Source organism: Rhamphochromis sp. 'chilingali', assembly GCF_963969265.1.
Source record: "Rhamphochromis sp. 'chilingali' genome assembly, chromosome: 19".
In the NCBI taxonomy this organism is placed as follows: domain Eukaryota; kingdom Metazoa; phylum Chordata; class Actinopteri; order Cichliformes; family Cichlidae; genus Rhamphochromis; species Rhamphochromis sp. 'chilingali'.
In genome coordinates, this window is record NC_137946.1 from 32,575,337 (window position 1) to 32,601,480 (window position 26,144).

The 26,144-nt window shown below is 43.2% G+C and overlaps 2 protein-coding genes and 1 long non-coding RNA gene across 4 annotated transcripts; all 3 read left to right on the forward strand.

Annotated features, from left to right (window-relative positions):
- Window positions 1-4,055: 4,055 nt before the first annotated feature.
- Window positions 4,056-6,769, forward strand: LOC308387730 (GTPase IMAP family member 9-like). 2 transcript variants are annotated; one of them, XM_080867989.1, is made up of 2 exons: window positions 4,056-4,184; window positions 5,775-6,769. In XM_080867989.1, the coding sequence occupies exons 1-2, from the start codon at window positions 4,160-4,162 to the stop codon at window positions 6,596-6,598; spliced, it is 849 nt and encodes a 282-aa protein (XP_080724115.1). In that variant the 5' UTR covers window positions 4,056-4,159; the 3' UTR covers window positions 6,599-6,769. The 2 variants fall into 2 exon arrangements, with proteins under 2 accessions (XP_080724115.1, XP_080724114.1); XM_080867988.1 differs by having other exon boundaries at window positions 4,093-4,184; window positions 5,772-6,769.
- Window positions 6,770-14,605: 7,836 nt separating this feature from the next.
- Window positions 14,606-15,394, forward strand: LOC308387779. Its single transcript, XR_013969988.1, has 3 exons — window positions 14,606-14,666; window positions 14,892-14,988; window positions 15,131-15,394. It is a non-coding gene; the product is annotated as an uncharacterized lncRNA (long non-coding RNA).
- A 1,752-nt stretch (window positions 15,395-17,146) lies between these two features.
- LOC308387752 (uncharacterized protein) lies at window positions 17,147-18,692 on the forward strand. The gene is made up of 4 exons (XM_080868018.1): window positions 17,147-17,370; window positions 17,631-17,748; window positions 18,028-18,196; window positions 18,304-18,692. Exons 1-4 carry the CDS (start codon window positions 17,189-17,191, stop codon window positions 18,315-18,317), a joined length of 483 nt encoding a protein of 160 aa, XP_080724144.1. The 5' UTR covers window positions 17,147-17,188; the 3' UTR covers window positions 18,318-18,692.
- Window positions 18,693-26,144: the final 7,452 nt, after the last annotated feature.

The following is a 26,144-nucleotide window of genomic DNA, read 5'->3' on the forward strand; positions in this document are numbered from 1 at the left end:
TGATTCTGAAGAGAGGTGAAGCACATCAGCAGAGTGTCTGACAGATGACATTCAACTAAAATGAAAATAAATCTGTAACCTGAAAAGGAACCCAGAGGAAACTGTTTCCAATCTTTCATTTAAACCATCATTTATTTCAAAAATAAATACAGTGGCTTGTAAAAGTATTCGGCCCCCTTGAACTTTTCTACATTTGGTCACATTACAGCCACAAACATGAATCAGTGTTATTGGAATTCCAGGTGAAAGACCAACACAAAGTGGTGCACACGTGAGAAGTGGAACCAAAATCATACATGACTCCAAACTTGTTTGACAAATAAATAACTGCAAAGTGGGGTGTGCGTAATTATTCAGCCCCCTTTGGTCTGAGTGCAGTTGCCCATAGACATCGCAGTCCAAAGAACACACCAGACCGGTCAGGGATAAAGTTATTGAGAAATTTAAAGCAGGCTTAGGCTACAAAAAGATTTCCCAAGCCTTGAACATCCCACGGAGCTCTGTTCAAGCCATCATTCAGAAATGGAAGGAGTATGGCACAACTGTAAACCTACCAAGACAAGGCCGTCCACCTAAACTCAGGCCGAACAAGGAGAGCTGATCAGAAATGCAGCCAAGAGGCCCATGGTGACTCTGGACGAGCTGCAGAGATCTACAGCTCAGGTGGGGGAATCTGTCCACAGGACAACTATTAGTCGTGCACTGCACAAAGTTGGCCTTCATGGAAGAGTGGCAAGAAGAAAGCCATTGTTAACAGAAAACCATAAGAAGTCCCGTTTGCAGTTTGCCACAAGCCATGTGGGGACACAGCAAACGTGGAAGAAGCTGCTCTGGTCAGATGAGATCAACATGGAACTTTTTGGCCAAAATGCAAAACGCTATGTGTTGTGGAAAACTAACACTGCACATCACTCTGAACACACCATCCCCACTGTCAGATATGGTGGTGGCAGCATCATGCTCTGGGGGGGCTTCTCTTCAGCAGGGACAGGGAAGCTGGTCAGAGTTGATGGGAAGATGGATGAAGCCAAATACAGGGCAATCCTGGAAGAAAACCTCTTGGAGTCTGCAAAAGACTTGAGACTGGGGCGGAGGTTCACCTTCCAGCAGGACAACGACCCTGAACATAAAGCCAGGGCAACAATGGGATGGTTTAAAACAAAACATATCCATGTGTTAGAACGGCCCAGTCAAAGTCCAGATCTAAATCCAATCCAGAATCTGTGGCAAGATCTGAAAACTGCTGTTCACAAACGCTGTCCAGCTGTCCTGGACCCCCACCAATTCGCATACCGCCAGAACAGGAGCACAGAGGATGCAGTCTCCATCGCACTGCACTCTGTCCTCTCACACCTGGACAACAACAACACCTACGCCAGAATGCTGTTTATAGACTTCAGTTCAGCATTCAATACAATCCACCCCTCACAACTCATCAGGAAACTGACAGACCTGGGCATCAGTTCCCTCATCTGCAAATGGTTACTGGACTTCCTGACCAACCGCCCCCAACATGTCCGGCTGGATAACCACTGCTCATCTACCATCACAATGAACACCGGTGTACCACAAGGCTGTGTGATGAGCCCTTTCCTCTACTCCCTCTTCACCCACGACTGCAGACCTGCTGATGGTTCCAACACCATCATTAAGTTTGCAGATGACACCACGGTGATTGGCCTCATCAGTGACAACGATGAGGCCGCCTACAGGGAGGAGGTGGATCGTCTGGCTGAGTGGTGCGACAGAAATAACCTGCTGCTTAACACCGAGAAGACCAAGGAGCTCATCGTGGACTACAGGAGGAATGCTGACCCACATCCACCCATCCACATTAAGGGGACGGCTGTGGAGCGTGTGAGCAGCTTCAAGTTCCTGGGAGTCCACATCTCCGAGGATCTCACCTGGACGACCAACTGCTCCAAGCTGGTCAAGAAGGCTCACCAGCGCCTCTTCTTCTTGAGGACTCTGAGGAAGAACCACCTGTCCTCAGACATCCTGGTGAACTTCTATCGTTGCACCATCGAGAGCATCCTGACCAACTGTATAACAGTCTGGTACGGGAACTGCTCTGCCTCGGACCGGAAGGCGTTGCAGAGGGTCGTGAAAACTGCCCAGCGCATCGCCGGAGCACCACTTCCTGCCATAAAAGACATCTACAGGAAGCGGTGTCTTTTATTACAGTTAATACTTGTACAGCTGCTGTTATTGTGTATATATTTATTTATATTTAGATTTCTTCATACATTCTTATATAGTTCTATATTGTGTATTTTGTTGTACAGTTATTTTATTTTCAACTTTAATTTATATATTTTATCTTATTCTCCCAGTTAAATTTACCCTTCATTCTAATTTGTGTTGTACAGTTATTTCATTTTTAACCTTAATTTATATTTTATTCCTTCCTAGTTAAATTTACCCTTTTTAATTTTTCATATTTATTTCCTATCTTATTCATAGCCTTTTCCTTTTTTGTTTTCTTTAGGTCAGGAGCAGTTGTCCAAGCATTTCACTACATATCGTACTGTGTATGACTGTGTACGTGAGAAATAAAATTTGAATTTTGAATTTGAAAAGGGCTGGGAAAATCATCAGAGACCCCAGTCACCCATCACATGGACTCTTCACCCTCCTGCCCTCTGGGAGGCGCCACAGGAGCCTCCGGACTAAGACCACCAGGTACCGGAACAGCTTCTTCCCCACAGCTGTCAGACTCCTGAACTCTGCCTCCTGACATCTGACCCACGTTAAACTCATGGACTGAACATACACACCCCCACAATGGACAACTGTACCCTCAAACACAATAATAACATGGACTGAACCACCACTCACAACCACCAGCACTTTATATAGCCTCTGTAGAAACTATCTACACCCTCACTTATCTTAACTGCACTACTGTATAGCTCTGTGTAAATAATCATTCTGTACATTCGATAATCTTTAATCCTACAACTGTTTACAACTTGCATAGTTCACATTTCTGTATAGCTGTATATCTCAGATTCTGTAAAGTTATTTATTTCATATTCTGTATAGTTTTTCATATTTATATCCTGTTCATATCCTGTACATAGCTTGTACTCACTACAGCCTGTACATACTTATAGTTATAGAATATTCACAACATACTTCATACCGTGTACATTATAACATACCATAATAGACCCATTTCTGTAATATACTCACATATCTATATTATTGCTAATATATATTGTAATCTATCTATATCACTAAAGCACTTCTGGATGGATGCAAACTGCATTTCGTTGCCCTGTACCTGTGCATGTGCAATGACAATAAAGTTGAATTCTATTCTATTCTATTCTATTCTATTCTATTCTATTCTGACTGAGCTGGAGCTGTTTTGCAAAGATTTCAGTCTCTAGATGTGCAAAGCTGGTAGAGACAGACCCTAAAAGACTGGCAGCTGGAATTGCAGCTGCGAGGTGGTTCTACAAAGTATTGACTCAGGGGCTGAATAATTACGCACACCCCACTTTGCAGTTATTTATTTGTAAAAAATGTTTGTAATCACGTATGATTTTCGTTCCTCTTCTCACGTGTACACCACTTTGTGTTGGTCTTTCATGTGGAAGTCCAATAAAACTGATTCATGTTTGTGGCTGTAATGTGACAAAATGTGGGAAAGTTCAAGGGGGCCGAATACTTTTGCAAGTCGCTGTATAAAACAAAAAACGTTCCTCCTTCAGGTCGTCTTTTTCACTGGAGCTAAGGAGCCGAGCTACTACTGAACTACAACCAAAATAACTGAATGTAAATATGAGGAAACCAACACAAAATAATTCTAAAAAGGCACAAAACTGCAAAAAACCTACAGTAACATAAGACTGAAACAGAAACGTTAAGGAACAGAAACTGAAAGTGCAAAACTCCTGATTTAATATTGCTGACTGCAGATTTCGTTCATCTCACAGGCTCCTACGTCTGCTTGAATGTGCTTTTAAGACCAGGCAAACGATCAATATCAGATGACCTGATTGATGCGACGTGAAGGAAGCTTTTAAAACTGTGACAGAGCTTTGCTGCAGAAACACAGAGCACTGCCAACGAGGCGGCTGAAGGAAGTCACGCAGCTGAGAGGAAAGCGGTCTGCAGCAGAACATCAGCAGAGACAAAGTAAAAGGCGAACATGGACAGCAATCCTGCTTCACCCTGTGAGTAATTTATAACTGGAGAATATGAGGTTTTGTATTCATTACATTGATGAATTCATTGTTTTCAGGCAGCTGATTTCTCTTTGTGAATGTGTGTGTGTGGTGCTAAAACTGCTCTCTCTCATTCTGTTCTATAGTTGTTTCACTTTCCTGTTACAGCCAAATGTGCTGTAACACATTTTAAACAAATGCAAGTGAATTCAACACTGAAAAGCTTTTGTGACAACAAAGCATAAAATCCAACAGTTAACAACCAAATGAACTGTATTTAGACAGCGTTAAAATGAAAACTCTTTCATGTATTGGTGAAAATTTCAGGGAGTTTTTATTCAGACTGAAGCTGCTCCACCATTACAACCAGTGAGTAGATCTCACAAAAACAGACGACCTGAACATTAAAGTCAATTTATTTGTTGCTGTGTGAAGGTGTGTGTTACGTGCAGTGTTGTAATGTGTCAGAGGACCTGTATATGTAAAACCCTGCTTTACTCAGCACTCGTTGGTCGGACCAGAGAAAAAATAAAAACTGTCTTGGCTGCATCTCAGAAGGCTGCAGCGGATTGATGCTGACAAAATCTGCCTTCCTTAACAGGAAGAAACCTCCATCAGAACCAGGCTCAGGGAGGGGCGGCCATGTGCCGTGAGCGGTTGGAGTTGAGCGGAGGAAGACAGGACAAAGACACGCTGTAGAAGAGAGCCAGAGATCAATAATAAGAAATGATTAAATGCAGAGAGGTGCATAAACATTTGTGTCCCTCCCCTCAGAGGGCGGCCCCTCCATGAGGCTGAGCTCACTGCTGAACAGAAAGTGTTCTGTCTGCGTGTTATCAGCTACTGACTCATGCAGGAAAGTCCTGATATCAGTGAAAGGAGTAGAAAAGGGGTGTCAAACTCAAATACACAATGGGCCAAAATTCAAAACTGGAACAAAGTCGCGGGCTAACATTGATATTTATTGAAATATATTTATTCCTCCTGATGTAAGAATGAATCTTTTCTTATGGACACGTTTTGCTGAAAAACTGAATATGGAACAAGCCGAGCTTAATACTAAACAATATATATATTAGCTGTATAATACCAGTAGGGCAGCTCTGATAGTAATTTGGTATGGCTTCGCGGGCCAAATGTAATTAGGCTGCGGGCCAAATTTGGCCCGCGGGCCAGAGTTTGACACCTATGGAGTAGAAGGAGACGTGAAACAGCTGGGCTTATAAAACTGCTGCGTCATCTGTGTAGCAGTGATATCATTTCATGCTGATGAATAATGCCACTCAGAGGTGTGATTACCAGTGTTGGTCAAGTTACTTGAAAAAAGTAATCAGTAACTAATTACTGATTACTTCCCCCAAAAAGTAATCAGATTACAATAACGCATTACTTGTAACGCGTTACTGTAATCTGAAATTGAAAAAAGTAATCAGATTATAGTAACGCATTACTTGTAACACGTTACTGTAATCTGATTACTTTTTTCAACGCGTTACAAGTAATGCGTTACTGCCCATCTCTGGTGATTACTAATAAAGTGGATGTGGAATGCTTCTCTTTGGAAAACCTCATCGATGACATGTTGATCTTCTTCAGCAGATGCAGCAGACGATCTCAGGATCGTGATGGTTGGGAAAACTGGAGCTGGGAAGAGTGCAGCAGGAAACATCATCATAGAAAGAAGAGTTTTTAAATCCACTTCGGCTTCGTCTTCAGTAACAGCAGAGTGTCAGAAGGAAACATCAGAGTTTGGGGGTCAAGCACTGGCTGTAGTTGATACTCCAGGTCTGTTTGATACCAAACTATCTCAAGAGCAGGTGGTGAAAGAGATCAGTAAGTGCATCTCCTTTGCTGCTCCTGGTCCTCACGTGTTCCTGGTTGTGATCCAACCAAACAGATTCACCAAAGAAGAACAAGAAACAGTGAAAGTCATTCAGAAGATATTCGGAGATGAAGCGTCACGCTACACTATGGCCTTGTTCACCCATGGAGACGATCTGGAAGCAGATGAAGTCAGTGTAGAAGATTTAATTGGTGGAAATAAAGAACTCAATGACTTCATCAGTCAGTGTGAGGGAGGATATCATGTTTTTAACAACAGACAAAAGGATTCCTCTCAGGTCAAGGAGCTGCTGGAGAAGATCAACACAATGGTCCAGAGAAACGGAGGAAGCTGCTACAGCAAAGAGATGTTTGAAGAAGCTGAGAAAGCAATAAAAGCAGAAATGGATCGACTCCTGGAAGAAAATCCAGAGATGTCAGAAGAAGAAGCCAGAAGACGGGCAGAAAGAGAAAACGAGTTCACCAGGGCTTGTTTGATAGGGGCGATCATTGGAAGCATCTTAGGCCCACTGGGAGCAGCAGCAGGAGCAGGACTGGCAGCTGCAGGTGTAGCACTGAAACATCAATGTGTCACACAGTGAAGGTGAAGAATGAAGGTTCATAATCTACGTATTTCCACCTCAGAGTTGGTATGCAGACGACTCAGCACTATACTCAAAATTAACTCAGTGGAATAGAACAGAAATATATCCCACTATTATAAATACACAGCAGTATATGGCCACATCAGACCTATAATGGAATAATTCTAGTTAACCCTCACATGTAGATTTAGGTGGTCAGAACTTCACTGCATGGTTTTGCACAGCTATGCATGTTTAGATGGCTGAGAATAAAAGAGGAGCTGAGACGTCCCAGAGTTGACTGTGAACTGTGGTGTTTGATGTGTGTCTGTTCTACTGTGTGTAGTAACAAATACTTTGACCACAGCTCTTTGCAGACTTTATTTATGTTTTAATTCCACGACAGAATGCAAACAGCTTGTTGATTGGATGAGAATCTTGGAGCTGCACGAGCAAAATGTAACTATGTTCACTAATAAAGGTCATGTTTACTGTGTGTTTCCATTTATGCATAAATCAATACACTTGTGATGTAAATGAATATAGTAATGTTAATGTAGTCCTGTTGCATACTGAATACTGCATGCTGCATTGTTCATGGCTGCATGAGAGTGAGGCTCTCCTGCTGGTACAGCAGACATTACTGTCTCTTCATGCTGGAGGTGGGACATAAATTCCCACTGTGGGCGAGCCGTCACTCTGACCAGCTGCTGCTGAATGTGTTCCTTGTGTTTGGACCACACAGTGTGTACGAACAATAAAGCTTTGCAAAATTCTCAACACTGTGTTTATTACTAAAGTCATAGCTTATGTCGTTCCAGCGGCGGGTCTGTGCTAGACAGACCAATGAGTGGGACATGGAGTTACTGTAGGTGGGCACAGTAGTAACAGAAAGTCTGTTTGAAATATCTATGTTAAGTTATATATTATTTAAATATATATATATATATATTAAAAAAAACACCCAGCACGCCCCTGCGGGCGGTTTATCCTTCAAGCTCGGGTCCTCTACCAGAGGCCTGGGAGCTTGAGGGTCCTGCGCAGTATCTTAGCTGTTCCCAGGACTGCGCTCTTCTGGACAGAGATCTCCGATGTTATTCCCGGGATCTGCTGGAGCCACTCGCCTAGCTTGGGAGTCACCGCACCTAGTGCTCCGATTACCACGGGGACCACCGTCACCTTCACCCTCCACATCCTCTCGAGCTCTTCTCTGAGCCCTTGGTATTTCTCCAGCTTCTCGTGTTCCTTCTTCCTGATATTGCTGTCATTCGGAACCGCTACATCGATCACTACGGCCGTCTTCTTCTGTTTGTCTACCACCACTATGTCCGGTTGGTTAGCCACCATCATTTTGTCCGTCTGTATCTGGAAGTCCCACAGGATCTTAGCTCGGTCATTCTCCACCACCCTTGGGGGCATCTCCCATTTTGACCTCGGGACTTCCAGGTTATACTCGGCACAGATGTTCCTGTACACTATGCCGGCCACCTGGTTATGGCGTTCCATGTATGCCTTGCCTGCTAGCATCTTGCACCCTGCTGTTATGTGCTGGATTGTCTCTGGGGCATCTTTACACAGCCTGCACCTGGGGTCTTGCCTGGTGTGATAGACCCCAGCCTCTATGGATCTTGTGCTCAGAGCTTGTTCTTGTGCTGCCATGATTAGTGCCTCTGTTTCAGTCCAGCTTTGTCCAGCCACTGGTAGGATTTCTGCTTTCCTCTATCTGCCGGTGGTACATACCGTGCAGGGGCCTGTCCTTCCATGATGGTTCCTCGTCTCCCTCCTCTTTCTACAAAGAGCTTAGAAATGAGTTCAATGAAATAAATAAATAGTCAGTTAAGGGAACTGAGACACAGAGAGATGATGGGAAGGAGAGGCATGGAAACATAAGGAGAAGAACATAGGAACAGAAAAGGGAAAGAAGACACAAGGACACACACATAAACAGACACACAGAGGACAAACACACAAGGGGAACCTACTAATCAAGAAACTGATCTCAATAAACTAAGCAAACTAACTTTGTGTGATTCAGTCCCATGAAAATGCTGATAGTTTAGCTCAGGATAAACAGGTCAGCTTGTGTTGGGCTGGTGCTCAGTGTCCTAAATAACAGATTCAAGCTGAGAGCGTTCATCAGAACTTAGAAGTGAATAACATTTGTATTCTCATGTACTAGTATTCGTTTTTTTACACAGCAGAAGTTACCTGTGCATAGGTGGTAGAATCGTTCTTCAAGGAGCTGCTTTCTACTTTTTTACTCTGAGTACATTTCAGTACTTTTTCACTTTTACTGAAATGTTGGTTTAACTGTAGTATCTGTACTTCTACGTACAGAATGTGCACTTGTGCCACCTCTGCTGGTCAGTCTGCGGTTACTGAGGTTTTTTCATCCTTAAAATTTAGTACACAAAAGAATCTTTTTTCCCCGCAGGTTCAGGATCTTGGAGTAAATAAAAGAAAAGCAAACTCATGAATTATAGATAATAGATAGATAATAATCTGTGGACGGAAAGAAAAACAGACACTCGTGTTTCTCTCTGGCTGTGGGCGACAGTCAGCTGATTTCAGTTTGGAGGAGGCGGAGGAAAATGGTGGAGCTGTTTACAGATGTTGAGGAGAGGAGACACGGACGTTACTTTGGTTTTTACCGCATGGAAGGAGCAGAGCTGCGTTCAGCTGTTGTGTTCGTAGGTGAGCAAACACTGATGATAATAAAGGAAAACTTTGTTTGTGTTGGTGTGTGTGGCCTCAGGTTTGTACTGTTAACTGGTAATTATGTAACAGCGAGTTTCACCTAATGATAGAGAAACAAATGACTTTCTGGCGAGTAATTAAATTACATCCATTACTTTGACGACGAGCAACGAGATCACAAGGAATAAAAGGCCTGTTGGGAAGAAAGTATAATAAAAATAAGTGTTTGGACTTCAGTGATCACTGAAGTCCAAGTCCAAGTCCCGAGTACTCGGGATGTGTGTTAGACTGTTAAAGCAGAAAGTTCTTACTGGGAGGACACAAATCCCCCTGGGCCTGCGCCAGGAAACCTTTGTGTGAGGTGCCGTGAATAGTTTAATCAGTAAACACCACACAGAGTTGTTAATACTTTGTATTAGTCTTTGAGTGGGTTTGCAGTAAAGTTTTTTGCAAGCATGCACGAAGTCAATAAGTGAGTGCTTTTTAAAAAAAGTTGTCCCCGGTGTGACAGGGGGAGGGATACTAACGCTGTCGCTGTTTCACTGTTACTTTGATATTTACCATAGATCAGCGGTCTCCAACCTTTTCTGCGCCACGGACCGGTTTTTTATTTATATTTTCACGGACCGGCCTTTAAGGTGTCCCGGATAAATACAACAAAATAAAACTAGCACCGGTACCGAAAAAAAGACAATTTATTCATAACACATGTGAACAGACCCAGGGAAACCGAGTTAACGATAAAACGATAACAAAATAACGCTGAAAACCGATAAAAACCCTGAAAACCAAACATTTCACACCTGAGCCTCAACTCCTGCGGCCCGGTACCAAACGACTCACGGACCGATACCGGTCCGAGGCCCGGGGGTTGGGGACCGCTGCCATAGAACGTAAATGTCACCCTTTTTAACTGAGTAGTCCAAAATCAGTCAAATCCACAGTAATCTGTCATACAAAGTCAAGGAAAAAAAACAATATTTGGGGATCTACTCTTGTTGGGTTCAGTTAGGATCGTAAGGAGACTGGCAGTGGTAACTCAACTTAAAGAAGGAATATCCCTCCACTCAGAATGAGACACTGACAACAACTTAAAGGGAGAAAAGTGATTTGAATGTATTCAACATTTAAATGGTCCGAAACATAGACATGAACAAAACATTTAAATCAATTCAAACATGTAAATCTCAACAATGTACAATATATCACTTAAAGTGTCCATAAATGTATCAGGTAGGCTGTCCCTTTCAGTTCAGTGCACTTAGTATTCAGTGTTCTTAGTAAGTGTTAATTGTCTTTAGTCACTGGTTTGCTTTTTTTGATGTTAAGTGGAATCAGATCTGACCCAAAAAAAAGAAAAAAGTAACAACATAAAGTGTCCTGAGATCTCAGAAAAAAAACGTTAATCCAAAAAAAATTGCAAATCGTTGTATCCTACCACCCTCCAAGAAAACAGGTGGCCTTCAGATTGAGAACGTCCTTTCTAGGCACCTCCAGTGGCATCCAGTCCTTAGATGGCACCGCTCGGTCCTTGCAGCAGATTTCTACCACATAAAAAAACCAGCCAGGATATTCTTCATAGAAACATTAATTCAGTAGCGCAACACGTTACAGGACTGAATATCCACACAGCTTTGCGCATCTAGCTCCGTGCAGGCGGATGCAGTGAAAGAAAGTCACCACGCACGCGTTATGGTGCATTCACGGTACATGGGAAAACTCAGCATTTAACAAAACAGTAACACTTCAAATTAAAATAAAACAGAATACAATTGGCAATAAAATAACCATGGGTTACACTCTCCCCCTCTAAACGGCATGAGTCCCTTCATGCATCGTTGACCAACTGGGGCCTGGTAAAGGTGACATGACAGTTTTGGAGAATGCAACACCTAAGGTTTGGAAAAAGGAGCTAATAGCCAAGGTCAGCGGCTCTCCTAACTCATCATAAGTGAATTTCTGAGGTGGGCGTCTTTCTCTGTCAGAGCGCCTCAACCTCACTGGTTCTGTAGCATCAGCATCAGTACTAACAGCATCATCATTAATGACTGCACGCTCTGGTGGAGTGAAATCTGCGTCAGTCATGGTAGGTGTCAAGTTGGGCTCGGGAATGTCAATCACAACATGGTCTGAAGACCTAGCATCGGAAGGAACATAGTCCACATGACTTGTGTTAGAGACTTCAGGTTGTGTCAAGGTAGGTTTTCCAATATCAGGTAAGGACGTTTCCGGTACAGCAGTGTCAGGGGATGATACAGGGGGATGAGTGTCCAATTGCTGTTGGGCTTTAGGATGAGCTGACTCAATTTGAATGTAAGGGGCTTTTGTGATGATTTGTGGATTCCATATGCCAAAACATAATTCCTCTTCATCACTCATCTCATCACTGTACTCTCCTCCATTATCCTTGTCGTTGCCTTTTGTGCAGTTTGGTTTACTCCTGGTCCTCATTTTCCTTTGATTCCCATTTTGAGAGTCCGATCCAACCTGATCTTCAACAGGTAAGAACCCGCAAGGGAGAAGCAAATCCCTGTGCAATGTACGCTGGGGGCCGTCTCCGTTTTCCAGTCTGACAACATACACTGGGCTGTCTTTGACCCGTTTGACAACAATGTGAATATTTTGTTCCCCACGGTTAGCAAGTTTGTGCTTCCCTCTAACATTCACGTTCCTTACTAAAACTCTGTCACCTGGAAACAGTTCTGCAGCTTTGATCTTTTTATCAAACCTCATTTTATTCTTCTCACCCATCTTTTGTGAGTGTTCGCTGGCAAGGGTGTAACTCTCTTGGAGGTTTTGGCGAAGACCTTTAACATAGTCAGAGTAAGACTTTGGACTGGTTTTGCCCGGGTGAGTACCAAGGACAAGATCAATAGGCAACCTCGGCTGTCTGCCGAACATAAGTTCATATGGACAGTACCCTGTTGTGTCATTTCGTGTACAGTTGTAGGCATGTGTTAATGGCCTAACAAAGTCTCTCCAATGATACTTGTCTTTGTCCTCCAGTGTGCCTAACATGTCTAAGAGAGTCCTATTGTACCTTTCCACCGGGTTTCCTCGTGGATGATAGGGCGTTGTGCGAATCTTGCTTGTCCCAATCAATGTGCAGAGCTCTTTCACAAGCTTAGATTCAAAATCTCTGCCTTGGTCACTAAGCAGACGGCTAGGAATGCCATAGGGGATGATGAGGTGATCCCAAAGAGCCCTGGCTATTGTCTTAGCCCTTTGATCTTTTGTCGGGACCGCGACTGCAAATTTTGTGAAATGGTCCGTCAATACTAACACATTTCTGGTGTCTCGACTATCGGGCTCAATACACAAGTAATCAATGCACACTAGCTCAAGAGGGTAAGTTGCCTGGATATTCTGTAGTAGAGCAGCCTTTTGGGGAAGGGCCTTCCTCATGAGACAACGTGAGCATTTCTTACACTTCTCTTCAATGGACTGAGCCATTCGTGGCCAGTAGAACCTTGCCCGAGCGAGATGTAAGGCACGCTCAACCCCGAGGTGACCAACCTCGTCATGTACACCTTTCAGGGATCTGTCGCGGTACCTTTGGGGCAGTACTAACTGGTACACAAGGGAATCTCTGTCATTGAATTTCCTGTAAAGCACGCCATTACTGAGCTCGAGTTTGTTCCATTGTTTCAGAAGGAGTTTAACATCTGACGATTCAAGATTTGTTTCTTTGGGGCTGGGTTTCAAGCCTCTTCTCAACAGGGCTATAACACGAGCGAGAGAAGGATCATCCTTTTGTGCAGCGCACCAATCAGCATCTGTCATTGAGGGTAAGATGTCTTCTCCATAAGCCTCAGTGACTGAGCTGGGGTCAATAGCAAGACTCTCGACAACTGAGAGGGTTTCTGAATGGCATGACACTGAGTGACGCTGACACAAGGCAGAAAACGTTTCATGGTCAAGATTGTTTGGCATGTTAATCAGACGTTCTTTCATGTCATCAATGCGAGCTTTTTCTTTGACAAATGCCTCATCCTCATGAGGAGGCTCTTGGGGCCGCCGTGACAACCCATCAGCATCTTTGTTTGCTTGACCTGCCCTGTACTTAATATTGAAATCGTAAGTAGACAAGGCAGCCAGCCACCTGTGTCCTGCCGCATCTAATTTCGCAGTTGTCAAAACATAAGTTAGCGGGTTATTGTCGGTCAGGACTGTGAAGCTAGAACCGTAAAGGTAGTCATTGAACTTTTCACACACAGCCCACTTGAGGGCTAAGAATTCAAGTTTGTGTGTGGGATAGTTCTGTTCACTCTTTGAAAGCCCCCTGCTAGCGTAAGCAACTGCTCTCAGCCTCCCCTCTTGCTCCTGATAGAGCACAGCTCCCAACCCATCCCGACAAGCATCCGTGTGCAATACATAGGGGAGTTGAGGGTTGGCAAAAGCAAGAATTGGTGCAGAAGTCAGCTTTTCGATTATTGTTCGGAAGGAGGTTTCACACTCATGAGTCCATTGTTCCCCGAGAGGCTGAGTGGGACTGTAAGAAAGTCTGGGCGGTTCTCTTTTGTAAATCTTGCCTCTCTTCTTCGGTGGCCGGTAACCGGCAGTGAGACGATTCAACGGTTTGGCTATCTTGGAGTACCCTTCAACGAAACGCCTATAGTATCCAGCGAAGCCTAAAAAACATTTAAGCTCTTTGAAATTGGATGGGCGCGGCCAACATTTCAGAGCAGAGATCTTTTCAGGATCAGTGTGGACTCCGTGAGCATCCACAACATGCCCTAAATACTTCACAGATGTTTTGAAGAAGTGGCATTTTTCTGGGGATAATTTAAGTCCGTAGTCTCTCAAGCGAGTAAGAACTTTCATTAGCCTGGATTCGTGCTCTTCTAATGTGTCTGAGAACACAATCAGGTCGTCTAAAAAGACAAGCACTTCGGTGAGGTGGAGATCACCCACACACTTCTCCATCAGGCGCTGGAAGGTGCTTGGGGCATTTGTAACACCCTGTGGCATCCTATTAAATTCATAGAAGCCAAGAGGACACACAAAGGCTGTCTTAGGCTTGTCCTCCTCGGCTACCTCCACCTGATAGTAACCGGACTTAAGGTCCATGACCGAAAACCATTTGGCTCCGCTCAGAGCTGTGAATGTCTCCTCAATATTTGGCAGGGCATATGCATCTCGAATAGTTCTTAGATTTAGTTTACGGTAATCTATGCATAGCCTTATCGAGCCAATCTTTTTCCTTACCAATACAATTGGTGAGGCGAAAGGACTTTGTGACTCTCGAATGATGCCTGCATCCAGTAATTCTCTTAGATGTTGTTTGACAGCTTCTCTGTCACTTGGGTGTATGGGCCTCGGCCGCTCTTTGTCGTGAAAGGTCGTGTCACAGGTGTCAAGCTGAGGGTGGCAGCTACTATCCCTGCAGGTGTGTGTACTTGCCTAAAGGTTTTGAGCGCTTGTTTCTCCTTATAGATCAAATCAAACACACTGAGATCTCCTCACCTCTGCACAGCAGCGTGGACTCTGTGGATCTCAGCTAATAGCTGAGCAACTTTCTTTGTGTCTTTCTTTGGTTTTATTGAGAGATGTTTTTCCTCTTTTTGCTGCTGTGACAGGGTCACTTTCCTAATCATACTGTCTGTGTTTCCAGCTTTATCAAAGAGGAAAGTCTTCAGCCTAATCATCAAACTTAGAAAGCGCGTCTGCCTCCTGGATCCAGCTGCGACAAAGCTCTCAGGCTCCTGTATGTGAGTTCCTATAATTAGTAATCACCCCTGGGTGCTTTAAAAAGTCTTACCCAGTGACTCACACCAGTGCTGATCATGCTGATTACTTTAACAGGACTTTAATTTATTGTGTGTGTGTTGAAAGATTAACTTTTATTTCCAGATAACCAGCTGATGGGCGTCTGGGCGCATGTGCCTCCTCTCCCCGTCAGCACAGAGTGACACTGACAGTCTGGACTGTTCACTGGTGTTTCTGATCTGGATCCTTCACCTGATCATGCAGAAACAAACCAACAGCAGAGGATTTGATGAACATTTTATAGAAAGTCAGCATTTAAGGCTGGAAGACTTGAAACAGGAAGCACGGACATATGGTTTTGGAAACCAGTACCTTCATAAAAACATGCGTCCATACCCTCGGCCGGAGCTTCACGTGTTTCATCTGAAACACGACACATACAAATTAGAAGAGATCAAGAATGACAGAGGCTTCAAGGATCCAAACAGCGGCTCAGAGGATCCAGACAGACTGTCCCTGGTGTGGTGGAGTCTGGCTGTGGCACCAGAGGAGATCCAATCAGCTGAGAGGAGGCTCCTGGAGGAGACCTTCCCAAACCGGACCGAGGAGCAGGCCCGGAGGCAGCAGAGGTTCCTGTGGAAGTTCGCCTCCTCTCCAGCCTTCAGTGAGAAGTCCAGGTATGGATCGTACCGCTTCACCTTCAGGGTGGAGGAGGTGCTGGAGGCCTACAGCGAGCAGGTACGGACTCCTTCAGTTTAAATGAACACTTACAGAAGAGCTTAATGCTGTTTTATCGCAGGAGACAAACTTTCATGTGGCACTCTGAGTTTGCTAAAGGAAAAATGTTTTTAAACTGCTCAGTCCGTCCATCACATCAGACTGGAAGAGAGCAAACTGCAAAGACAAAAGTCACGTGACCAATGATGACCTGATACTGTCGATCTGTGGGGCCACCACCCTGGATCAGCTCTGTCCTAATCCCCACTTCAGGTGTTGACCCACCAGGACTCCCAGGGTCCTGAGTAACTAACCAACCACACCTGTTAATAACAGCTCCCCTCTAGGTCGGTGCATTTGGTAACTAACTGGCTTAAATTTCATGGCTCTGTTACTTTTAAAGGGCTGGAGGATCCTGTAAGAGCCATTTATTTGACCTTTACTGTTTCACAAAGGGGTAAAAAGGACATTTGCACAGTTTAATTTGCAGCATATTTCATTAAAACAATTTAGCAGGAGCAAAGAAAAGGCAGAATAAAATAACAAAACAGTCAGAATATTAATCAGTCAAAGCACTAACGTGCTCTGAGCTAACGCTGAATTTGTTCTGGTGTTTGGAGGAGAGAGGCTGGGAAGAAGAGCACAGCTGGATCCAAAGATGCACTGTGTTTGGTGCTGGGTTGAAGTCTTCTTGATTCTTTAACACGGCAAAAATGAGCCGAGAAAACGCAAAAAAAATACCGTTTGAAGCCCACAGTCTTGGGTGGCTGCTGCCCCTCTGACATAACTTGCTGTAATTTGTGACTGTGAGCTACCCAGGCTGAACCTTCAGAGGATGCAGGCGTGAGAGGAAGTAACCCTGCACAGCCTTTCAGTGCGAGGCCTGTCTTTGAATCATTTCATTGATCACATTTTCTTATTGTTTTTATTATTTAAACTAAACTTGCTCATTTTTAACTTACCTGGTATAGTCTGATCAGTATTAAGCAATTAAGATTAATTATCAGCAGAATCACACATGAATCTGTTTAACACTCAGTACCATTACTTTTACTTTTACTACATGTATTATGATGGAGACGCATTTCTTATCTTTCACATTCCTGCAGTCACACCTGCTGGATCACATTTACACGCACAACATCCACAGATTAGAACAGACATGTTCTCTCGTCAAACTAAACATATTCATCAAACTTATGGTTCAATCTTTGAGTAAGAATGAAGATGATTTATTAGCAAAAGCACACCAAGCTAAGCTCTGTTTCTGTATGGTTTCAAACATATAAGACAGGACGTCAGGCCTTTCTACCCTCAGATGCACTGAGAGGTAAGCCGGGGACTTCAGTCTCTCTACTCTAACCAGCTGTGTCTGTCTACCTCGACCTCTCACTGCTCATGTCTCGAGTTACTGATTCACAGTCAGTGAGACGTCCACCTAAACCAGTTTTGTTCTCTCAGTTTTGCTTTCGCGCTGCGCCCGTCATGCGGGTCTTCAAGACTTCCCTGTACAAACAGGAAGTGATGTACACTGTGCTGGTGCACAGCCCGCACGATGGCGAGCGCTTCACCAAGTATCCCGTCCTGCCCGACGAGCCCAGCAACATCTGTGCTTACAGGGACGGACACTTTACCTGGAGGCCCGAGGCCATGTGTGAGACACACAAGTAAGACACAGATGTTACCACACACACACACACACACACACACACACACACACACACACACACACACACACACACACACACACACACACATTCAATCTAAAACTGACTCCGAGGTTCCTCACAGTGTTACTGGAGGCCGAGGTAATGCCATCCAGAGTAAGAATCTGGTTAGACACCATATTTCTAAGATTAGGGCAGAGTAATGACCCAGCACGTGACCTTTGACACTGTCAGCTGATTCAGACGCTGCTTCCTCTCAGATATGAGCTGATTGAAAGACGTGAGGAAAACCTGATGGATGCTGAGGAGGTGAATGAGCGACCTCAGTTTTATGTTTGGGACCACGTCGCCATCGCCCTGCATGTGGCGGGAGGACAGGTACCTTCACTGCTCCTCCTCCTCACACACCTGCAGAAACATCAGCAACATTATTGTGTTTAATCATCGTAAAGCTGGAGGAAGCTTTTTGATTCTTGTCTTTCTGAGTTTTTGGTCTTTGTGTGTTTCTGCCAGAGCTGGTGTGTTTGGAGGTTTGATGAATAAATGATGTTTACTGTAAATAAACTAAACGTTTCAGTTGTGTTTGAGTTTCATTTTGTAGGTTTTTTGTGTAAAACTGTTGCTCGTCTTTTTCTCTCTGTTCATTTTCTTTTCCAGGTGCTGAAGTTTGATTCTGATGATCTGAGAAAGAACCTCACGTTCTGCGAGTGTGACGCTGTGACAGTCACACCTAATTCTGACTTTCAACATTACCAGGATGCTCAAAGCCTCGTCACTCGTTTGTGGCCACTGAAGAAGGAGGTTTCACTCCAGCAGAGAATCAGAGGTAATAAATCAATAATCAATAACAGGCTGACTTCCTGCTTCACCTCCTGACACAGCCGATGAGCTGTGAGCTGTAAACGTCTCCTGATTAACCTTCTTCATCAACAGGCTCTACAGAGTGAGGCTGTCTGTGGAGTTTCTCCACCTTTATTCTCCTTTTCCTGAGCGACTGCAGCATCACCGGCTGCACAGTGAACCACGGTGGAGGTTACACAGAAGGCAGCAGCCGAGAGGAACGAACACAGAAAAACTCTTTGATGTGACTTTTTTATTCCATTAGTTTATTAAAGGTTTATTACATGAATTTCCAAAGTGCACAGCAAAAGACCAAAGACATCCATCCATCCTCATCCGCTTTGTCCGGGGCCGGGTCGCGGGGGCAGCAGCCTAAGCAAAGAGGCCCAGACCTCCCTCAAAGACAGATAAAACATAAACATGTGATCATGTGTTTCACTGCACTCTGTCCTGTCTGCGTGTGATGTGTTCATGTGACTGAATCAAAGACTAATTACACACAAAAAGTGGACAATAAAGTTGTTTTGAATATTTTGGGTGTTTTCTGTGGTGTTCAGGTGCCTTCACTGCTCCTCCTCCTCACTCTTCACACACCTGAAGCTTTTCACATCAGATCATTTGTTGCTGTCTTTGTTAAATCAGTCCAACGTGTCACTAAAAGTGCTTCAAACGACCATCTACTCCTGATTCTATCAATGTGACGTGTAACAGCGCCACCCTGTGGTCAGAGAGGGTGTTACACCCGCACTGTTCCTAATTTAAACCATCATTTCTTTGAAAACTCACTCAGCTGTGCCTTCATGCAGTTTCCACTTAAACACTGTTTCTGTTCATTGTATTTTGATGAGTTCCAGCTTTTGTTCCACGTGATGTTCACAGCTTTGAATTTACCTGATCATCTGTTTACAGACGAACATCCTGCTGCTGATCAGGTCAAATGTGTTTCTCAGTCCTGCATATTTCATGTGAGGATCTCGTGAACCTGTGGAGTTATTCAGGATCGCACATGTTCACTCTCACCTGCATCTTCTTCAAGTCGCTGTAGCTCAGAGACAAACATGCATGGCTTCATTAAATACACTAAAGTTATTGTAATAAAACAGTTCAGTGTGATTTTTTTATTTAAATGGGTTTTGCAGCATTTGAGTGCAACACATGTGATGGTCAGCTAACAGCCTGGCAGTGAAGTGTCACTAGATGTATGTGGTGTTGTCTCAAACATAAAGCAGTATTTATTTAAATGCTAAATAAATGTGCTGCTCAGAGGAAACTTAACTGAAATATATTTAAAATAAAAAACAGCAGTTAGTTGACTGGACTTCAGGATATGAGCACAGACTGTCTTCCTTTTCTAGCTTTGCACTACTTAAAGTATCCCATCCTTCCCAGTGTCTCCCAGTATCAGTAACTTCCTGCTAACTTCTAACTCCGTTAAATATCATAAATTCTGTTTTCATGGATGCCTGGATGTTAAACTTAACTGTTACACCTGGTAGAGCAGAACGCTGATCATTTTGTTACAGATGAAAGAATTTAGACAGTTTTTAACTCTCAGTAATGCTGCAGTGATCATTTGTACGGTGGCTGGGAAGTGCAAATCACATTTACAACATCAACAACAAAATAACATTTCAGAAAACACTTTTACATAAAAACAAACAAACAAATCACCACATATCCAAACTGATATCATGACCAGCAGCTTTTACAGCTGTGGCTCCAGCAAACATCAGCTGATACTAGAAAGTAATATTAAATAAATTCTAACAACAGCTGATCAAGTTTAAACGTGCTGCTGTTGTTTAGCGCGACATACACTGGTTTCCTCTTTCTGGCGCAAAGTGGACGATAAAAAAACAAGAGAGACGATCAGCTGATCATTGATCAGTTTCATGATTGAACTAGCAACAGGAGAGGGAGGGGAGAGAATGAGTCTTTTTCTCAATCTAGATGAAGTAGGGCAGCACGGTGGCACGGTGGTTAGCACTGTTGCCGCACAGCAAGAAGGTCCTGAGTTCAATTCCACCATCAGGCCGGGGTCTTTCTGTGTGGAGTTTGCATGTTCTCCCTGTGTTTGTGTGGGTTCTCTCCGGGTACTCCGGCTTCCTCCCACCGTCCAAAGACATGCAGCTTGTGGGGATAGGTTAATTGGATAATCCAAATTGCCACTAGGTGTGAATGTGAGTGTGAATGGTTGTCTGTCCTTGTGTGTTGGCCCTGCGACAGACTGGCGACCTGTCCAGGCTGTACCCCGCCTCTCGCCCTATGACAGCTGGGATAGGCTCCAGCGACCCTGAAAAGGAGAAGCGGAAGCGAATGGATGGATGGATGAATAGATGAAGTAGGGGTCAAATTGCTTTCCTTTTCACCTCAATACCAAACTTTATACTGAAGTTCAACCTCCTCTGCTGCAATTGGTCCAGCCCAGAATCGATCACTCCACCACCTTTCATTGTTTATACCGTTACAAAGAAACAAAAAAGAAAAACAAAAAGAAACAATCATAAAAACGAAAAATGGCCCGGTGGCCAGTCCAGGTGTGGTTATATCATATTTGATTTGATTTCAGACAAAATGAGTCATTATATCATTAAAAATAAACAACAAAGACAAAACTCACAAAATATACAGACACTTATTCCAAAGTTTATAAAAACTTGACACATACTTAGTGCCACCTTGTGTTCGACTGGCAAAGTTTTGCCCTCATTACCCGCTCATTACTTTTAATGAAATGGACAGCGTTCCTAAATTTAGCCACAACAGGTGTGACTGATCAGATTGGACCTGCAGGGCTACTCGGGCTTTTTCACATCAGGGCGAGCAGGAAAGACACTTGGACATTAAAGCATCCACATAAACTCCCTGTGACCTCTGTGTTATCTACTGTAAGACTCAGAGGACCAGAGATGAAGACTTTTCTTTTTATCAGAGAGCCGAACCAGACTTCCTGTATCAGGATGCTGCAGATCTACAACAACAAACATCAGTCAGTTTGTCAAAGCTCCAGAAGTATGAGGAAATACAGTGTCATCAGTTCCCGTCACTCCTTCACAAACAAATATCGTGCACGTGTTTTCTGTACTCACAAAAATGACTTTAAACTTTGGACCTAAATGGCACAATTAGCCTTGCGCAAAAAGTCAAAGTGTTCACAGGAAGCAGTGACAGTCTGATAACTGTGTTGTTAAAATGGTCCATTAAATAGACCTGCTATGAGTCTGGACCTGTTAAAGAAGGATCAGTCACAAGGACTTTCCCCTAAAAACTGGATTTGTTTTATCTTAATGGAAATGAAATATTAATGAAACTTTGATATGAAGCATTGCAAGCTTAGGGTGCTGTTTAAAAAAATCTGGGTCGAGGTACAGATGAAAACAGTCAGAGCATTTTTTACATGTTACAAACTGTTGTTCTGCAGTCATCCAGCTTTTATACAGTGAGAGGTTTGCTTCAGTGTCTGAGTGTAATCAGCTTCACTTTAAGATCTAAGAAATGGTTCAACACAATAAAAGCTTGTTATCATGTATTTGAAGATGCAATGGACTGTTTCTCTCTCACATAGTAAACAGTAGATCACTGCTGTAGATGAGATGGTGAATTTCAAATGCTTGTGTTTGTTTGTAAACACTCTTGGCAAGAATGTAGAACTGTGTCAATATTCTGGGTTATTAGTATCTGTATTCACCATCTAAGGTACAGCACAAGCTGGTATCCAGTCCTCTGCTGCGATGTTAGTTTCCATCCCTGTCCCACATAGAAGAAAGGTCTGGCCTGGATCTGGTGTCAAGCCAGAACTGCTGGCTGCCTTCTGCCATGGTAGGTGGTATGTCATCCAGATATGGGCCAGGCCTGGCGTAGATGGCACTGTTTATGTGATGACATGCCCGATTATGGTTTGGTTTATGTAGCCCAGGCTCATAGAAATCCGGCATCAAGCTGGCACTTCTCACTGACTGGTGTCATGGCTGAGTGTCTGCAGGTCTGGCAATGATGCACTATTTATGTTCCCATTTTCTTATTTTAGTTAGAAGACCTAAATGCAAAGTTGCTATGCTACAGTATAGAGTATGAAGCACAGAGCGCTGCAGAGGAGAGCTTTGCTGGTTTCTTTGACATAGTTATTAATGTCTGTGACATTGTTTGTGTGCGTGTTTATGAAAGACACCAGATTTAATCTGTCAGGTTTCATTTAAACTCACTTAAAATTGTGACTGACACAACTCTCAACACAACAAAGCAGAATGTCTGCAATACAAAGATCATGACTCATTTATATTAATCGCTTTTAATGGCGAATTACGTTGTTTCATAAACTCTGAAATATGATAGTCTTGGCATTCTGTTGGTTTTATTTCCTCCACATTATGTTTTCAGTTTATTTCCCCTCCCTTATCTCTTCCCTCATTATCTTCTTAGTTACATGTTTTCGTTTCCTCAGGTTTTACTTCGTTGTTTGTTGGTTACTTCCTGCTTTACTTTGTTTATTAATGAGTCTTGTCTTTACTTCCTGTCGGTCCCGCCCTCCTCGGTGTCACCTTCTGTCCCCTTTTCTGGATTCCTGTTTCATTTGTTCAAGACTTCAAACAAACTTGTGCTTAATTAAGGGGTCTCAATGTTCTTTATACTGTAAGGTAAAGATCCTACAACAATACAGAGAAACCCTTAACAAACATATAACTAGGACTGGTTGATATGACCCAAAATTCATATCTCGATATTCTTTAGCTGGATGGCGATATACGATATATATCTCGATATTTTTCTAAAGCCATAAAGTAAGAACAAACAGAGAGTTTAGTCACACTGTGTCCCAGATGTCACACAGGCACTTTTATTCACATACAGCGTAGATGCACATGAAAAATTACTCAAAAATAAATTATCAGCATTTATTAAATAATAATGATCCGTAAATAAAAGAAAACAATGTTGTTTTTGTGCATAACAAAGAGCTCACAACTGTGCAGTCAAACTGTAAGCTAACAGACGCTGAGCATAATAACAAAGGTTTCACAGCAGCTCTGTTCCCAACTTCTACTGCGTGACTGACAGCCTGGAGTTTGAAATCCTCTTCGTAACCACGACTCTTACAGGTGCCATTTATGGTCCTTATACACACACAACACGGTAATATTATGTTGAAGCACAGTACGTATCACTCCGCGAGGCTCCAGACTGCGGTAGCCGTAATGCTCCAAGAATCCATCAAGCGGTGCGGCTTCGTAGCTGACCAAAGTCGTACTAAAACATTTTTTGACAAAAGACAAAAGTGGACAAGAGAGAGGCAAACTAGCGTCTCCACAAGTAAAATTATGATGTAACATAGACTATATCGATATAAACAATATTGTCATATCTCATATAAAAATATATCGATATATTTAAAAACTCGATATATCGCCCAGTCCTACATATAACCACCCAATAAGCAAACACTTGGTCTCTGTGGGAAGGCGTTGAGCTCTATCAAGGGCGACAGAAACTCCTGTACAGGAAGTTGACTTTGTTCTATGAGTTTTACGCAGTAGATAATGTAGATTTCTGGACTCGCCCAGTCCAGTGCTTTGAAATCATCCAGGTGTCTTCCCTGCAAACCCCGATAAGAAGAAACCTGAGTAACCCTGCAGGTCGAATCCTATCAGTCCAACATGTTAACAGTAGCTTTCCTGTTGACTGTGGCATTTGTTATTTCTGGGATGGTTTTAGTAGCCTGGACAGCAGGCTCCAATTAAACATTATTTTATTACTGCGGATAGGGTAAGCTGTGAGAGCTATTTGCACTAATAAAGATGAATAAATAAAGACTTTGCAGGAATTGCAGGAAATTTGTTTAAAGCAATTTAGCAGAGCAAAGCAAAATTAAATAGTAAAAATCAAAGAACAATAATCAAATCACCTGAACTCTACTTTCTAACTAACCTACTGTGAGCTGAGTTTGCTCTTATCTTTGGTGAGGAGAGGTTGGAGGAAGGATGAGCACAGCCAGGTGTAAAGATGCTGTTATCCCCGAGTCCTGTGTTGATGATCATCACCCAACAAGACAGCAGCATCCAGTGGACGTATGATGTCAGTCAAAATCCTTCTGAATGAACCATCTAACACGGCAACAGGCGAAAAGCCAAAATGACAAAACCAGTTCACAGGCTGGACTCTTTCCATCTCCTCTTCACCTCACTTTTATACCTGCTCACCCTTTCCTCCCCCATCCTACTGGACATCACATCATCTGATGTCCACCCACGCTTATCTTTCTCTGTCTGCTTTACTCGATTTAATACAAAGTTTAAACTTTAAAATCTTTATCACGTTATCTTTGTTATTCTAACATAAAAAAATCACTTTCACATCACATATGGAAATAATTAACTTCATGTTTCATTCAGTTTTATATAATTCTACTTCAGTTAGATTTGTTTTTGCACATTTTCACATGAACATTCATTGTAACAGATAATGTCATTAATCTCTTTCTATCCCAGGTCATATGACAAAGGAAAAACTCCTTCTAATAATAAGAGACCTCTGTGAGGAGCAGTGTTGGGTGTAACGCGTTACTGTAATTAAATTACTTTTCCACTGAAAAAGTAAAGTAACTGATTACTGTTCATTTTTAGGTATTTTAATTACAGTGACTTACAATGTGCATATCATTATTAAATTTCAATCATTTGTCTTCTAAACGTAGAGGTAAACTCTGCTGCTTTAACATCGCTGTAGTGCAGCTGCTCGTCATTTCGCGCCAGTTTGCTGCACAGTCGTATTCTAAAGCAGAAGCTGCCGGACTCGCTGAAGCGAGTTTTATGAAATGGACATATTCCCGTCTCTTCACTTTTCTGAAACAAGCAGACAAGAACATTACAGTAATATGTAAAAACTATCGGCGGCTGTTAATAGCAGGAGTAATCTGCTGAAGCGCCTGACACAGAGCACAGACGAACACTTCTGAGTGATCCTTGTTCATCATCCATGGATAACACAGCGGCAACTCCTGCTGAGCAGCAAAACCTGATTTTACTTCAGCAGCACAGAAGGTGCTTAAAAAGGTGAGCTTAAAAATAACTGCAGGCGACACTGTGGAAGAGATGCTACCGCTGCTGTGGAGTCCCTGTCTTTAAAAAAAAAGATTTATTATTTAAAGAGTTTAATTTCTATTGTTTGCCCACTCAAGGTTTTATTGGGATTTTAAGAAGTATTTAGTTAAATTACTTATTTAGTAATTAAGTTACTTTTCTGACACAGTAATAAATAATATAATAATAAAATACAATATTGATCAAGTAATTAGTAATTAATTACTTTTTTAAAGTAACTTACCCAACACTGGTGAGGAGCATCTATCTGCAGTATCTGAATGTCTCGGACTCCCGGACCATCAGCACCGGCTCCCCTCAGGGCTGTGTTCTTTCTCCTCTGCTCTTCTCCCTGTACACCAACTGCTGCACCTCCACCCACCAGTCTGTCAAGCTAATCAAGTTCGCAGATGACACCACCGTTATTGGGCTCATCTCTGACGGGGATGAGTCTGCCTACAGGAGGGAGGTTGAACGTCTGGTGTCCTGGTGCAGCCACAACAACCTGGTGCTGAATGCCCAGAAGACAGTGGAGATTATTGTGGACTTCAGGCAGCACACAGCTCCACTCCCCCCCATCATCCTGTCTGACACCCCCATCACCTCTGTGGACTCATTCCGCTTCCTGGGTACCACCATCACCCAGGACCTGAAGTGGGAGCCCACCATCACCTCCGTCATCAAGAAAGCCCAGCAGAGGATGTACTTCCTGAGGCAGCTGAAGAAATTCAACCTGCCAACACGGACGATGATGCAATTCTACACTGCAATCATCGAGTCCATCCTCACCTCCTCCATCACCGTGTGGTACGCTGGAGCCACTATCAGGGACAAACAGAGACTGCAGCGTGTTGTGCGCTC

Bases quoted from the DNA above. Each gene is read 5' to 3' on its own strand.
- LOC308387730 (XM_080867988.1), top strand. From the start codon at position 4,160: ATGGACAGCAATCCTGCTTCACCCT. The intron at 4,185-5,771 runs GTGAGTAATTTA...GATCTTCTTCAG, and splicing joins CAGCAATCCTGCTTCACCCT to CAGATGCAGCAGACGATCTC.
- LOC308387752 (XM_080868018.1), top strand. From the start codon at position 17,189: ATGCGGGTCTTCAAGACTTCCCTGTACAAACAGGAAGTGATGTACACT. The intron at 17,371-17,630 runs GTAAGACACAGA...GCTTCCTCTCAG, and splicing joins GCCATGTGTGAGACACACAA to ATATGAGCTGATTGAAAGAC. The intron at 17,749-18,027 runs GTACCTTCACTG...TTTCTTTTCCAG, and splicing joins TGCATGTGGCGGGAGGACAG to GTGCTGAAGTTTGATTCTGA.